The sequence below is a fragment of the Castor canadensis genome, chromosome 17 (genome assembly GCF_047511655.1).
Source record: "Castor canadensis chromosome 17, mCasCan1.hap1v2, whole genome shotgun sequence".
Taxonomy (NCBI): Eukaryota; Metazoa; Chordata; class Mammalia; order Rodentia; family Castoridae; genus Castor; species Castor canadensis.
The window spans coordinates 68,120,413-68,137,088 of NC_133402.1; the positions used below are offsets into that span (position 1 = coordinate 68,120,413).

Below are 16,676 nucleotides of genomic sequence, written 5' to 3' on the forward strand. Positions count from 1 at the left end.
GGCATGGTGGCACATATCTATAGCCCTAGCACTTGAGCAGCTGAGGCAGGAGGATCACAAGTTTGAGACCCTGTCTCAAAAAACAAACAAACAACAACAACAACAACCAAAGTGAAACAAAGCCAAAAAAAAAAAAAAAAGATTTGTATCTAGTATATATAAAGAATTCTTACAAGTCAGTAACAAAAAGACCACCCCACTTAAAAATGAGTGAAAGGCTGGGATGGACTTTTCTCTAAACAAGATACACAAATGCCAATAAGCAAATGAAAGATACTTTGTATCACAAGTCATTAGGGAGCAAATCAGAATCACAATGAGATCTCACTTCAAAGCCATCAGGGCTGTGATAATCAGACAATCACAATGTCAGCTAAGAAGTGAAGAAGTTGTCCCCACACACACACCTTGCTGGTGGGGATGGGAAATGAGTCAGACATCATAGGAAATAGTATAGCTGCTCTGGAAGGGTTGAGCATAGTGAACCTGATGGAACCAGTCTACTCTTGGTAGAGAGAAAGGAAAAAGAAAAGCACCTGTTCAACAAAAACTTGGACAGACATGTTCATAGCAGCATTGCACAGATAGCCAAGGAGTGCAAACGAGCCAAGTCCACTGACATGTTCTCCATGCTGTGGACACACTGTAAGTATACATAATACACTATGGCCTGTCAACTAAAAACAATAAAACGTTGTGTGCCAAACATGGAGGAATCTTGAAACCGTTATACCAAGTGAAAGAACTCAGTCACAAAGACCACAGGCAGGGAAATCTCAACAGACAAATGTTTAGAAACAGAAAACAGATTATCAGCTGTCTGGCATGGGGGGAATTTTCTAAATCTTCTTAAATTTATGCAGCTAGTAGTTACACAACTTAGTATCTGAAAACCATTTAGCTGTGCGATTTTAGCTGAATTCAGCATAGATGGGTGAATTTTAGGGTGTGTCAACTCTATCTCCATAAGGATGTTTTTTAAGGCAATATAACTAGTCACCAGGCCACTGCAACTTGTAGAGTTTGGGGTTCCACCTGCTGAGGGCAGAGAGGGCTACTTTGGGCCTCTGAGAATATTATTTCTTGAAATTAAGCTTTTGGTTGGAATTAGTGATGTGATCACTGGCAACAATTCTGGGCATAGTTGACTGTCTCCTGTGCCTGGGCTGATGTGGTGTTTCCAGATCAGGGACTGTCCCTGGGAACTGGTTGTGACTCAGGCAAATGGTTGCCCCCTGGCCTGGAATCAATTTCCAGGTTACTTGCCCAACCATTAATTAGTGTGTGTGCTCAAGTGGATGCAAACTGACTTCACCATCATTGTAAACAAAACATGATTAGGAAGCAAAGTCTCCTGCCAAAGACTTACATAAGACGTTCCAAAGCCAATCAAAAACGGATTTGGGGCCAAAAGCCGATTGCTCACATGGCTCTGCCTATCAGTGTAGATACAAGTTTTCTTCCACTTAAATCTTTCTCTTAGGCTTTAGTAATCCACTAGTTTATGTGTCACAAGACAATTGACAAGCACTGGCCTCACTGTCACACATCTATGTACTTTGTCTGATGTTGTGTAATCCAAAATGTTCAGCCACCTCCCTCTGCAAAGTTGGTCCATGGCCTGAGGATCACCTGGGTGGCGTTTTAATCAGATGTGCAAGCAATCTGTGTGCACATTAAAGTTCACACCCAACTGAAGCTCGAGGCAGAGACACCTCAGGAAATCAGGCAGTGGGTCACTACTTGACTCCCTTGACAGGTGACTGTAATAACCTCAAAACACCTTTATTTGAGTCGAAGTGACAAAAGCTATAAACTTTCGGGAACATACGGAAAGCCAAGAGTGAAGGCTGTGGTCCCTGGGAAGGGTAGCTGAGAGGGAAGCCATCCGGTCTCCCAGTTGTCCCTCGTTCTTCCTCCTGGCTTTCCCCTTTGGCCCTGCCCTCCACCATGGTGGAGTCCAGCCTGAGACACCAAGCTGAGAGCAGCAGGGGGTAAGGTAGAGGTTTCCTGGATGAAAGGTGGGCACCCCAGCAGACCTCGCTCTGAAAAGGGGGATCGGGACTGCAAAGCCCCTCAACTCCCCACTTAGGCGGTAAAGAACTCATCCCTTTTAAGCCTACAGGGCTGCGTGTGTGGAAACCCATCCTCTGCTCCTTTACCCCTGCACTTCTGTTTCCTGCAAAGGAAGTGTATAATGCCAAGTGCCTGGGAGGTTCCCCCACACCACCAGTGGTCTCTCAACCATGTTGAGTCGTGGGGAGGACTCAACACACTCTCAGAGGGTCATATTTAAAATACTGATTCTTGGACTCTAACCTTAACGTTGTGAATCAGGGGCAAGTGGTGCACACCTGTAGTCCCATTTAGTCCAGAGGCTGAGATGGATGCATTGCTTGAGATCAAAGAGTTTGAGGCCAGCCTGGACACATAGCTAGACCTCCATCTCAAACAACAATTAGCCAGGTTTTTGGATGGAGGAGTAGCTCAGTGGTAATGCACTTGCCTAGCAGGTACACGGCTCTGGGTTTGATCAAAAAAACCAACAAACAGATTTCTATTGTGATAATAGATATACCAATTACCCTGATTTGATCATTATACAATGTATACATGTATTGACGTGTCACACTGTATGCCACAAATATATACAGTTACCATCAATCAAATAAAAAATATATTTGAAAATATTCAGATTCAAGGAGGTCTGGATGTACGCCCAAAGATTTATGCTTTAGCAAGTACCCCAACATGAATGTCTGGGGGAGGGGATCAGTGGAAGGGGCAAAGGAAAAGACACCCAGGGATGAAGAGGCTGGTCGTGGGGCACACACACCTACGAAGACAGCAAGATGAAGCCCACCAAACACTGCTAGAAAAGGAGGAGGCAAGAGGGGAATGAAAATATGATGGAGGGTGAATTTGTTCAAGGAATACTTCATGCGTGTGTGCAATTATCGCCATGAAATCTCATATAATGTAGGTTAATTCAAAAATGAAATTTTAAAAACAAAGTTTCAAAACAACAGTGCCCCAGTGATTCTGACGCAGGAGGTCCAGGCCCACAGTGAAGAGGCGGTGATCTACGGGCGCCCCTTCATTTCTGATGCGAGTAGTTTGAATCCCTATGAACTGTGTAGCTGAAGTCCCCAAGTCGCCTTTCACACCCCTAACCTAGCAAACACCGTAGTTCAGTAACAATCTAGTTGTTTACCCTGGGAGCTGGGCCCTCCAAGGCTCCCAGCAGCATGGAAGAGAATCACACCACACGTCACTAGCCTAGGAAAAGATCCAAATTGCAGGTAGGCTTTCTAGTGGATGCATGTCGCTTTTGCACTAGGGCAAAGTTGAGAAACACAAAATTCAACGGCCTTTGTGAGCTGAGGATCCACTGTGATCGCTTTGATGACAGCAGTACCTCCTCTGCCATTAAATCATTTATTCTTAGCATCTATTTAATTTTCTAAAGGGAGATGGTCAGCGTCCAAATGGCATTTAGAATTCACACTGGATGGCTGAGTGACTGCACAGAGCAGGTAGGAAGGGATCTGCGGCTTTCCTGCTGTGCTTGCTGGGTGGGAGGGATGGGGCGAGGGGAAGGGTGTGACCACACTAGAGAGCTAGCTATTTCTCAACTTCCCAGAGAAATCACCAGTGGACCATTTCAAGATTTGTGAAACAGTGTATTACCTAACCAGGGTTACCATAACTCACTGCCTGTTACAGAGCAAGGATGTGCTACAGCTTTCCGGTGATGAGGGTTCAAGTCCTACCTTCACCACTTGCATTCCCTGACCATAGAAAAGTAGTTTCTCAGTTTCCTCATCTGTCGAGTGAATATATAACACCTACCCCACTGAGTGGGAATACGACTCAGGGGAGTATTTAAATATCTAATCTACACAGATAGTGTTGAGTCTAAATTTCTAGTAAGCACCCAATATCTGCTTTAGGTGAAGGCCACACAAAACCACTGTGAGGATACAAAGGAATGGCTCTGGCGGCCGATCTGGAGTTCTAAGTGAAAGCAAGTGGAGGTAAACTTTGTGCTTTATTTAGGCAGTTCAACAACCAGAGCGATCCGGGCTGCTTGGTTGTTTTTTTTGGTTTTTGTTTTGTTTTGTTTTTTAAGGTTCCCTACCTCTAGCTTCTTTGGAATTTCATGACACTCCGCTCCACTGTCCCTCTTCAAGCTCTGGCTGGGAAAGGCGGTGGGGGTGGGTGATAGAGAGACAGCGTTCCTGGCAGGTGCGGGCGGGATGGGAACCGCCAGGAGCTCCCGGGGCGCAGTTTGGCCAGACAGGAAGGGAGGCCGGGCATAGAGTGAGGCCGGGAGCTCAGTGAAGCCAGGGACAGAAGGAGGCCGGGCTGCAGGAAGCCAGACGCACAGGGAGGCCAGGGACAGAGGGAGGCCGGGCGTACAGGGAACCCGGGGACACAGGGAGGCTGGGAGCTCAGGAGGCCGAGACTGGAGGGAGGCCGAGAGATCAGGGAGGCGGGGCGCGCAGGAGGCTGGGGCCGGAGGGAGGCCAGGGGAGCTCAGGAGGCCGGGGCTGGAGGGAGGCCAGGAGCGCAGGAGGCTGGGGCCGGAGGGAGGCCGGGAGCTCAGGGAGGCCGAGAGCGCAGGAGGCGGGGCTTGCAGGAGGCCAGGGACACAGGGAGGCCGGGCGGGGAGGGAGCTGGGTGCACTGGAGACCCAGAGTGGAGGAGGCGGCAGGGGAAGGCGGGGCGCGCAGGGAGGCGGGGCGCACAGGGTGGTGGGGCGTGCAGGAGGCGGGGCGCGCAGGGAGGCGGGGCGTGCAGGAGGCGGGGCGTGCAGGAGGCGGGGCGCGCAGGGAGGCGGGGCGCGCAGGGAGGCGGGGCGTGCAGGAGGCGGGGCGCGCAGGGAGGCGGGGCGCGCAGGAGGCGGGGCGCGCAGGAGGCGGGGCGCACAGGGATGCCGGGCGCGCGCGGAGAGGGAGATGGAGCCTGGGGCGCAGGCCGCGCCCCCGCGGTGCCGGGCGGGAGCGCGCGCGGCCACGTGACGGCCGCTATAAGAGCGCTCAGGGCGGACGCCCTGCCCCGCCGCGCCTCCGCCGGCCCCGCGCTGCGCTGTCCCGCGCCGCGCTCGCTCCTCCTGCCCAGCCCGGCTCATCCCAGCCCGGCTCATCCCAGCCCGGGCCGCCGCCCGGACCACCATGGCAGGTAACGCTGCGCCCGCGCCCCGCAGGCCGAGGGCCGCGCACGGCCGCCCGCAGGCCCCGCCGTCGTCCCCGGCTATTTTTAGGCCTCCTCCGGGGCCGCCTGCAGCGTCCAGGGCCACTTGTTGAGGCGTCTGGGCCACCCGGCCCCTTCCGCGTCTTTGCAGCCAGAATCGCGTTTTCAGGGCCATTGGACCGCCCGGGGACCGCAGGTGGACCCGAGTACCCCGCCCAGCTGTCACTGCTGTCCTGCTCCTGGTCCTTGCCAGGTCTGCGTCCCCGGCGTCGGTCCTCTGCAGTTAGTGCTGGAAGCCCGCCATGCCCTTGCGTCCTGAAATCCTTGAGTCCTGCTCACGCTCACCTTTCCACACCGTCTCCGGAATCCGGGTGGCCGGGGGTGAAAACGGAATTTGGTGCAGAGTGACTTTGGAGTGTTACCGCCACCCGATGGGTGACGGTAGCAGAAGCAGGTGCAGGCAGAGGTTGACGGCCACGTCAATGACAGGTGTCACTGTGCTGAGCGTTCCTGGAGTGGGATTGACGCGGGCTCTCTCTACACCTTAGCAGTGGCCTGTTCTAAAAGAGGGTCCAATAGTGTGAGTGACAGTGGCGTCCGGATCCGAGCCTGGGGCGCGCACTGGTCTACACGGCCAGGCCACGGCTCCCTGTCACTTCTCAATGAAATTTCCACTACTTCAGAAAATGGGCAGGGAGAATGAGGAAACCCAAGACAGAGAGTGACTGCATGACAAAATGTCCTAACTCCCTGGTTGGGCAACAGCGCTCCCATGTAAACCCTGCCCCAGCTTGAGCTAAGTGTCTCATGCATTAGGATGCCCAACGAGTCCAGAACTGTCCTAGGAGAGGCCTGGAGAAATCTTAAAAGGCCAGAAGGGTGCAGAAGAATCCATTTTGGGTTTGGTTCTTGCAGGGGGGTTCTGGAGATTGGGGGGGTGTGTGTTGGGGGGGCAGGTTTGCTAGAGCTTGTGAGGTGGTCTTTAAACCCTCTTAATGACAGGCCACTCGGTAGTAGCATCAAGGAGGGATGGTGCTGTTTGAGCAGAGACTCAGAGAAGTCTGGTGGCTCCTGGTGCCTGAGTCATGGCATAAGCATGCAGCAGCGTAAGGAATGTGGTCTCTGCAGTTGAATTTGTGCGTGGTTGAAACTACTGTCCACCGTGCCCAGTAGACAAAAGGGAGGTGGACTTCTTAATCGCATTACCACCTGATAATTAGCTTAACTTCACCCCCTGGGTGGTAAGTTTTTGTGGTCTGAGAATTCATCTGTCTGGACTCTGGGCTGAATTTGTTCTCACAGCTCAATCATCCTCTTGAAGGCTGGTGGCCTGTCCTGCTGACCCATGGTTTTAAAGCACTCTTAAGTGACTTCCTGCTTACTAATAGAGCAAATCCATCTCCAAGGGGCTGAATTTGCTGAATTTCTGTCTGAAAAGGGCCCAGGAAAGACTTTTTCCAGGTGTGATATTGTAATGAGTGTGTTTTTCTCCTTTGTATTAAGATCAGGCCTTTGTGACACTGACCACAAACGATGCCTACGCCAAAGGTGCCCTGGTCCTGGGCTCCTCTCTGAAACAGCACAGGACCACCAGGAGGCTGGTGGTACTCGCCACCCCACAGGTCTCAGATGCCATGAGGTGAGCCTTCACTGCCCGTCTGTCTGTCCATCTATTCCTGGGGCTCTGACTTCCTCCTCTCTGTGACATTGAGGTCACTCTCGTTTGACACCTCTTGCTTCCTTGGGAGATATTCGCTTCTGGGAGATAGTGTCTGGCCTGCCTCTTCCTGACTGCAGCTAGCAGTGGGAGAAGGACAGTCCTCTCACCAACTCTCCCGTCCAGCTGAACCTGATTCAGTGCTCCTACAGAGTCTCAGGTCACTTGCACTCCTTTCCCAAGATGCAGCAGGGGCTACGTTGCTTCCTGTTGCAGACCAGGAAACCCTCAGGCAATTTTGAACAAAACTTAGTGGTTTCCTCCATGGCTAGCTGATTTCTTAACCCAAAGAGCTTTATTAATAACGTCATGCACTAGAATCTTTACCACAGGGCTTTCTGAACTAAAGCTTTTGCTAGGGGAGTCACTCTGAGAGGCACAAGTTGCTTGTTGACTGGGATAGTTCACTTTTTAAAATGTTTTCTGGGGTTTGAACTCAGGACCTTGTACTTGCCAGGCAAGTGCTCTACCACTTCAGCCACAGCCCCAGTCTGGGTTAGCGCTCTTTGATTTGATGGAATTAAATTTTGAGGTATATAAATGAATTACCTAGTTACTATTATTAACTTTAAAAATATCTGGGCACACTAGCAGCTCTGTGTTATGTTTGTTTTTTCAGCCTCCCAGGCTCTTAGAAATTGAAAGCCCCTTCACATTTTTTAAATATTAGCATAAGCCTGAGGCCTCTGAAAAGTAAGCATTATATATATGAATGTACATCGTCCACACTAACAACCTCGATCCTAAAGCGTATGTAGGAAGAGGCCAAAAAGGCTGCCTCCTACGGGCGGTCCATTAGTGAGGATGTGTGTAAGACGAAGCCAGACCTAATCCTGGAGTCCCCTTGCCACCCATTCACTATGCTTCCTGGCTGTCCCTTCGATAAGGATCAAATCGACTGTGTAAACCAGAACATTTTTGTGCAGCTTTCAAGACAGAATACGACGCCAGTTTTCCTCTGCATATCTGATATTGCTAAAACCTTTCACTGATGAGCTGTGTATTGGATTTTTTTGCTTATGCTGAGTTTAGTGTCTTACCCAAGTCTGTTCCACTAACCTTCCTCGGGAGCTTTCTAAAATAAAAATGCAGTGAATTCTGGGCATGAAGAAGCACTGTACCTCACAGACCCAAGTGAGTCTGTCATGAGGCCCGAGTAGAACCTTAAAAACATAGTAAACGCTGGTTACAATGGATTCCAAAAACAATGGGACACCCAGCTTCAGCAATTCCCAGTCAATCGCTTTCATAAAAGTGAGTAGCTGCAGGCTCCATTGCACATATCATACGCACATCGCTCAGCACGATTTGTAAAACCATGCACTAGTCAGTGAGAAAAGATCCTAATAAAATATCACCGTCCCATACATGGGTTGGCACAGGATGTCCGCCCTTACCAATGTCAGTCCCCACACCTCGCCTGGTGACAGAACAAAAGGAGCAGAAAAGGTCTTCTGTGCAGTGATGTTGTCAGGCAGCACTCCCCCCTCGCACGAGCAGTTCTCATTACTTTAGTGTTGTCAACTGCTCCCGCACAAGGGCACCATTTGTTCTGAAGTAAATTAGGACAGATTTAGGGGGATGTGCTGCACCAAGGAGACAGATTGCCTGGCAGCTGACGGACAAGGCAGTAAGGCAATAGTCTGAACTTGGATGGGTCACTCATTATGGAAAGGTTCTAAGGGCTGTTTTCTGAAATCTCTTGGCAGAAAAGTTTTAGAGACAGTCTTTGATGAGGTCATCATGGTAGACGTCTTAGACAGTGGTGACTCTGCTCATCTGACCTTAATGAAGAGACCCGAGTTGGGTGTCACACTGACGAAACTCCACTGCTGGTCACTTACACACTATTCGAAATGCGTGTTCATGGATGCAGATACTCTGGTGAGTGTGGCTTCTAGGGCCAAAAAGATGTCCGTAGAAACGGGGCCTGGGAGGCATTTGGGGAACACTGGCAAGACTTGCCAGTGAAGTTCTGATAAAACCACTGTCCTAAAACGTGTCAGGTGATGAAGGAGAGTCGTCTGGGGCCACCTTACAGCTGTCACCATCTTTTCCGTTGGATAGGGTTTGCTGTGGTGAGACACTCCTGTAACAGCTGTCCCCTTCTTGAACCAGGTCCTAGCAAACATCGATGATCTGTTTGAGAGAGAAGAATTGTCAGCAGCTCCGGACCCAGGGTGGCCTGACTGCTTCAACTCCGGAGTCTTTGTCTATCAGCCCTCAGTGGAAACATATAACCAGCTGCTGCACCTCGCCTCAGAGCAAGGCAGTTTCGATGGTGTGTATCCTTGTCTTCGGATCTGATTAGTTCTAGGAGCTGCTCTTCTCATAGGTGCAATCGCTGTGGTTTCTTTTGCCTGGAGTAGTCAGGAAGTAGCAAGGTTTTAAGTTGTGTTCATTTGAGAAATACTGTTGCGTGCGTATCTGCATCTTTTTTTGTTGCTATAAATAAGAAAGACTAACCTAATCTAAGACAGACAGTTTGACAGGCTTGCCTTTATGTGGCCTTGCTGTGTCTGCATTAGGCTATGATGGATGTGCAATGATTATTCAAAAATAAGAAAACACTGTTTTGGGGGTTGGGGTGTTAGAGGCCGGTGGTAGAAGGCTTGCCTAGTGTGCTCAAGGGCCTGGATTCAATCCCAGCCCTGCAGGAAACAACTTCTGCCTTTAAACGTTAGCTAGAAAACTTTAGCTGAAGAGGGCTTGGCTGACATTGCTAATATGAGGACCAAGTGTTGTCTCCACGGCAACCTGAGAATAGCCCTGATCATTTGGCTGTCGTTCTCTTGGGAGATGGTAAAACAAAAGGACGGAAAGTTTCTGTGAGTATTCTGTGCTTCCAAACTCGTTTCCTGTAGCACTGTGTGTCAGAACAGGCAGAACCTGTGAGGCCAAAGGGCAGAGTTGCTCAGGTTGGCGATGTGCAGCTGTGTCTACAGCTGTTCGGCAGGACCACGTTCCCTTGAGGAGATTCTTCTTCTTCCTTCTTCTTCGACACGGGTTTGAACTCAGTTCTCTGTGATTGCAAAGCAGGTGCCTTACTGCTTGAGCCACACCTCTAGTTCATTTTGCTTTGGTTGTTTTGGAGATGGGGTCTTGTGAACAATTTGCCCCAGTTGGCCTTGAACCAAGATTCTCCCAATCTCAACCTCCCAAAGTAGCTAGGATTACAGGCGTAGTCACCAGCGCCTGTTTTTTTCTTCTTTTTGTGGTGCTGGAGATCGAACCCAGAACCCTGGAGGCAAGTGCTCCACCCCCAGAGCAGATCTGAAATCAGAGTAAGGAGGTCTTTCAGGATGAGCAGACCAGCCTTTCTCAACTAAGACTGGGCGCTGCCTATTGACCTAAAATTCATTTCTGTTAACTAGTTGCAAAGTTAAAAATCAACTGTAAGTTTTTAAAAATGAAAAGTTTAAATCTGAAAGTTTGTTAGACTGCTGAAGTTAAGATTTCGAAGCTTAAAACATTTCGAGTTACATGTAAAACCGAGATTGGGTTTTTCTTGCTGTTTATAGATACTGAACTTGGTTGGGTCCTTTGGCGGAGGGTTTGGGATGTGCAGCTATCTGAAATCTTGCTGAAAAGAATAAGGAAGTCAAAGTTTCACTATTTTGCTTATTTACATTCTAAACCCGTAGTTTTGAACCAGGAGTAATTCTGCTCTGTAAGTGTCTCCAGGACATCTGACAATATCTAGAGACATTTCTTTAGTTCATTTTGCTTTGGTTTTTTGAGAAAGTTCTCAGTCTCTAGCCCAGGCTGGCCTTGAACTTGATCCTCATGGCTCAGCATGCTGGGATTATAGGTGTGCACCACCATGCCTAGCTTAGACACATTTTTCATTGTCTCAACTGAGGGAGGCCAGTGCTCCTGGCATCTGGGAAGTAGAAAACAGAGACGCTACTGAGCACCCTAGAGTGCACAGGACAGCCCCACAGCAGAGAAGATCCAGTCCACAGTGTCCAGTCGTGTGCGGTTAAGGAATACAGCTCTGTGACAAGGAGTTATGTGCTCTAAGACACAGCAGGAGGTCTGAACCACCTGTGGGGCCACAACCTGAAGACAGAAAATAATGCATGTGGTCTTCGTCACTTTACCAACATGTTTTTAGATCCTGTGTTTCCCTTACATCCAAAGGAGTGAAAGCTGTGTTTGTGTTCAAGTTCAAAACATGCATTACTTACTTCTGCCATTGAGACAGCCACCTTGGCAGAAAGAGAAGAGGAGTGTGTCTTTAGCAGAAATCCACTGTCTGTCCATCTGTACCGTCTGAGTGCAGCTTTCTTCACCTCCTCTCCTCTGGTTTGAAGGAAGGAAGTGTGACCCTGCCAGACAGTCAGGGCAGCCTCAGTAGGGCACCACACTTTAAAATAGATCGCCTGAAACCTGCAGGATTCTAATTCTATAGCAGAATCCAGCCTCTAGCCCAGGAGAGCACTGCATGCTGTGGGAGATAAGAGACACCAGACAGTCGTGTGCAAATTACCCAGGGCTCAGTTTTAGGATCCGAGCCTCACTGATGGGGAGGGACCGGCTGGACTGTCTACTGTGTGCTGGAGAAGAGGGGCAGAATGGAGCTGTGGACTGGAAGCACCCTGGGTGTGTGCAGCTTCTGAGCCGAAACACAGGGCTAGTCTCTGCACCTGCTAGCACACTCCATTATTCAGCACAGAGCTCCCGACCCTGACCTCTTCTCAGGTGCTCCGTTTCCTCGATGGTCGTGGCAAAGCATTGAGTTTTCTCTGCTAACAGAAATGTTTAATTGAAAGAGTGAAACCATCAGCTCTGCAGATGAGCACGCATGGAGAGCTCTCAACACATTTAAATTCAACAGAATAAACCAGTAGCTCCACTTGAAGTGCGTGTGGCTGAGTTCCCGGCAAACGAAGCCTTTCCCGAGTACTGTCCACTTCGAGCAGCACCCACGTGACAAACTTACACACGACACCAAGAAAACATTTGTTTACATACAGTGCCCTTGTCCAGTGGCAGGCACCTTGCTTGGCCTCGAGTTTTCAATATAGTTTATATTTTATAAAAATTAGGAATAAGATAATTTTAAAACAAAAGTTATATTAGGGATTTTATTTAAAAAATGGCTTTGTTTAGGTATCATGCGTGGTGGGCACTAAGACAATTTCAGATGCTTCTTTTGCTATTGCATATGTCTCCTGATCGCCCCAGGCTCCCCCTTTCCCACTCAGGTTTATTCAGCAGCCATAGTCCTGGCGTTTTTACATTAGTGTTACAGAAGATCCCTTTTGCACGTGACTGTGACTGTCTGAATAACTTGAAAGTCCTGCTTCATCTCTTGCCCACGTTCAAAAGTAACTGGTGTCCATTGACAAGCTGCCTGGGCCACGATGGTTGAGTGGACAGCAGCTTTCACAGCCTTTCTCCTGGGAAGGAGTGTGGCTGCCATTCTTCTCATTGTCGGCCCTCTAATCAGAACCCCCACACTCCCCCGTGCCTCTGGCCAAGAGAAAAGTCCTGATATGGCAGTCCGTGCTGCCTACCTTGACTGATCTCCCCAAATATCCAGAGTGTCAGAATGTAGAACTGGTGACTGTGCACCTCATTCATGCCTGGCATCTCTCTCTTCATAGGGAAGTGTCCAAGTTCCTATCTCATCCTGTCCTTCAAAGCTGTCTTGAAACTTTCTTCATCACTGACTTACATTTCCTGAAAAGTTGAACAACTTTTGTGCCGTTGTGAAATATGTACCAGTGGTTTATAGGAAATACACACTGGCCCCGTACGGGAACCAGATAAGGCTCAGGACGCCTCATGGTAAGAGGGGAAAGAGAGGCCATGAAACTGTCAGTGCTAATTAGCGGTCTTGTCTCCTGTCCATACTGTGGGAAGAAACCAAATCCACTCGCCTCTCAGTTTGAAGAACTCAATCTGAACTCACACTGAGGCCTATTTTCTTTTCCCCTGTGACTCCAAGGTATCGAAATTAAGGGTGCAGTTGAAGATAAGAGTTTAGTGCTTGAAAATTCCTGTCTATTAAATGTCACCTGAATGCATTAGTTTCAGAACCCTAAGTCAAGAATTCATATTTTCTAATGTGGAGAACCCCTTTGAAAAATCTTGGTACTTGCTTTAATCACTGTAACCCAAAAACTTCAGACTTTTATTAGAATGCCGGAATTTTGGCCTATTGTCGAATTAAAAATAGAGAATAAATTAGGCTTGGTTTTACTTTCAGCAGAATTCCAGACCTGCTGTAGGGTCACTAGACCTGCATATTCCCAATTCCGAGTAGTCATGGATGTCTTTAAAGAGAAGACAGTAAAGGCATTTTGTCGCGTTCAAACTCAGGGCCTCGCGCTTGCTAGGCAGGCACTCTTACCTCTTGAGCCATCACCCAGCCTAATGTTTTAAATGATGTTTTGTAGAAAGGATTTGGTGCTAAATTCTGTTAACGTGTAAAATTAACTCCAGAGCCATCTTCTTTGACCTTTGTAGTTAGTCAGGCTGGACCTGTGCACAAAGGAATGGAGGACTGTGGTACTTCAAGACAGCACTTGTCCTGTCCAAACCACATGAGCTCAGAAATTCAGGTGTGCCTTACCTGACTCCCTGAGACAATGGGTTCTGCCTTGACAGTCACCTTCCTGTGGTGTCCTTTCCCCAGTGACCCACACAGTAGGGTGCTATTTGTCCTTAGAGTATGTTGTCAGTTGCTTTGCAAATCACTCTGTTCTCTGATAGTTTAGGCAGAATCTTAAATAAGATGAGAAGCAAAAGCCATAACACACAGTGGCAAAATAGTCACGGAACTTTTGTCATAAGAGCTATTTTTAATTAATTGTCCCCAGCAGTCTTTCTTTTAACTTGGCTGTCTGTCTGTCTTTGGCCCTGGTGAGAAACAGAGGAGGAAAAAGGGACCACGGCATGGCTGTGTGAGGCTCTTATACCAGCTATTTTACCTTTTCATTGGTTTCTCAACAGCCCTGTGAGGGAGGTGTTTGTGCACTCCCTAGTTGACAGATACTTAGTGAGGGTGCATGAATGTGTGCACACGCACAGTTCTCCCGCACTGCAGCATTGCTTAGGATAAGTCCTGAGGTCGGCACAGGATGGAGGAAGATCCCTGTTGCTTTGGTCTTACCGTGGTTGGACTACATGGCAGCTGGCACAGCACCTGTTTTACAGGTGAAGATACAGGCTTCAGGCCTCCGTTTGCACAGCTCCTGGCCCACAATACCTGAAGATATTCAGTCCTTCCAAGGCAGCAGCATGGTCCGTGGCCTCGCAGTGTGTTTTGCGGGGTCTGCATGTTTTCTTGGAAGTCGCACTCTTGCCTACGTGTCTACAGTAGGAGCTGTCACTAAGTATCTACAGTCATTTTAGCTTCTCTTCTGGGCAGATGTTGAGTGTAAGGGCCAGGAATAGAGGGAAATTACACCGATTTGTATCCCTGTCTCTGTGAAATTACACTTCTGAGTCCTAACAGACATTTAATAACTAATTACACAGTTAATGTAATCCTGATTCCGACAGGCCCAGAGTGCTAAGGGACTTAGACCGGGAAAGTGAAATTCTAGCTGAAAGCAAATGTCTCCTGGCATGGATGTAGTCGTTTAGCTTATGAATCTCTTGAAAAACAAAAGATACAACATAAATCAGTTCTTGACACAAATGGGTTGAGAGCAGAGAGAGGCAGTGATGCCCAGCCCAAGTACCTGGATTTCCGTAGGACACTGGGGTTAATCCACTGATCCTAGTAAATCCTGCAGGACTGTCCCCCAGGGCTGGGTCGTTCCTGGGCGGTAATTTGGTTTGATGATGTCCACCGGGGTGTCATGCAGGAAGAGAGTCTCGTGGTCACATCAGCACTTGTCTTTCACTTTGTGTGCTGGGTGTCTGCCCCTCTGTGCTCCCACTGGGTTGAGAACCATTTGAGAGCTGCGGCCTCTTACCTGGCTTCATACAGATGGTGCTCGTGCCAAACTTTCACAATCTGAGACATTTTAAGAGCTATTATCTTCTGGTATAATGAAATTAGAAGGGAGTCAGTCATTATCCAGGACTGTAGACCCCAGCTGCTTACATTTTCACATGCAAACTGACCCTCTGGGAGTTCAGATGGACTGGTTCTGCCCCTCTGGGGTCAGGAGTGGGGTTCACCCCTCTGCATTTCTGCCAAGCTCTCAGGGAAAGCCTAAGCTGCTGGAGCCTGGGCCACACTGCAGAGCTCAGCGGCAGGGGAGTTGTTCTTATGGCAGAGAGGGTGGGATTCACGTTTGAACTAGGATTGACTTACCAGCAAACTCTGGCGATCACACAAACTACACAGCATTGAACACAACATGCACGCATTTAAAGGACCACACTCAGCAGCATGACTGTCTTACAAGACGACTAGACACCGCTTCTGAACACTTCGTGTCCGTGCTCACGAACCTGTTCTGAAGACTTAGAAGATGCCATGTGGTCAGAGGTCCTCCCAGCAATGGGGCAGCCTGGCAGAAGGATGGCTGACTCAGACATTTGCTTCTGTTTGCAAAACAGGCGCTGAGTGCACCTTGTTCCTTTCTTTTCTTCCTGAATCACCTGTGCAGCCACACCCCAGCCTGCTGGGTCACAGCTGCTCAGGATGGGCGTGATCACCTTTGTCACTTCTGAGATGATTGAGATTAAATGGGCCTTAACCTGTCAAATTCAATAACACAGCCTTCCAGCGTCTAACTAGAAAGGACTGGGTGAAAATCCTAGGATTGCTGGGGTGGAAATTCATCGGCTCTCACGGCATGTCTGTGTGTTTGGTAACACCCATGTGCTCAGGGCTGCATTCTGCTGTGAATTACCTTCTTATTTGGAGACCTCTGAAAACAGAGGATATAGCTGACACCAGGCACAGAACCTGAAATGCTTTTCTGACTGTGAAATGTTGAGCTGTGTGTGTGGATGATGGTTAGTATCTTTAAACTGCACATTAAAGAATGATCTAAGAGGCCACAGACTGTTAGATGGTACTAAATCCTATTTTAACCTAGAGTTTAGGGCTAAAACGAAACCCCCTGAAGTCCCGGAATGGGAGGAGTGGCCATGGGGGCTCCTGACCTGTGTCATCCCCACTGGACGGGAGGTTCCCTTGCTGAGCGTTTCAGGGTTTGCTGACTCCCCAACACCATCTTGCAGTCTCTTCTCCTTCTGGCTGGTTTCCCATTCTTCCATGGCATCTCAGCCTTCCTGTGGCAAAGCTGAGGGGCTGGGGTTTGCAGGGGACCTGAGAGTGACCAGAAACAGCTTTTGGGGCCAGAAGTGATGGGGTCAGCAGCTCTGACTCCTGTTTCCCAGGCGTACACAAGTTAGACCTACTCAGTCAGGCCTCCCTGCAGTGAGATTTCTTCACTATGTCACCCAGTAGTCATTGTAAGTGGGATTGTTTCATTTTAAATAGTCTTATATTGTGCCATAATAAAAGTGCTAGGAGCCAGGGGTGGTGGCACTTGGTGGGGGGTGGCCAAGGCAGAAGGATTTTGAGTTCGAGGCCAGCCTAAGCAACATAGGAAGACCTTGTCTCAAAAAAGTAGCAAAAGCATATGATATCCAGTTTTACAAAGTTCAGAGCAAGAGAAACTGCGTATGCTGTCTGGGATTACAAGAAAATGCAGTAAAATGAAGGAAAGGGAGATATTGCTAACAAAATTCGGGTAACAGTTCACCTGGGATAGAGGGGAGCCGGTGGGGTTGCTCTGGGAGCCCTCGCCCAGCCCAGAGACCGGAACTGGTAGCATTCAGGTTC

At 48.9% G+C, this 16,676-nt stretch overlaps 1 protein-coding gene across 5 annotated transcripts in view; it reads left to right on the top strand.

Annotated features, from left to right (window-relative positions):
- The first annotated feature begins 5,041 nt into the window (after positions 1-5,041).
- The window catches only part of Gyg1 (glycogenin 1), a 30,317-nt gene continuing 18,682 nt past the window's right edge, over positions 5,042-16,676 (top strand). For 4 of the 5 annotated variants that reach the window (XM_074059254.1, XM_020158334.2, XM_074059255.1 and 1 more), the window contains exons 1-4: positions 5,052-5,184; positions 6,700-6,835; positions 8,623-8,797; positions 9,032-9,194. In XM_074059254.1, the coding sequence (XP_073915355.1) occupies positions 5,178-5,184; positions 6,700-6,835; positions 8,623-8,797; positions 9,032-9,194 (481 nt within the window). In that variant the 5' untranslated portion in view covers positions 5,052-5,177. Of the gene's footprint in view, positions 5,185-6,699; positions 6,836-8,622; positions 8,798-9,031; positions 9,195-16,676 lie in introns of all 5 variants that reach the window. The other variant, XM_074059257.1, reaches the window with a different exon arrangement.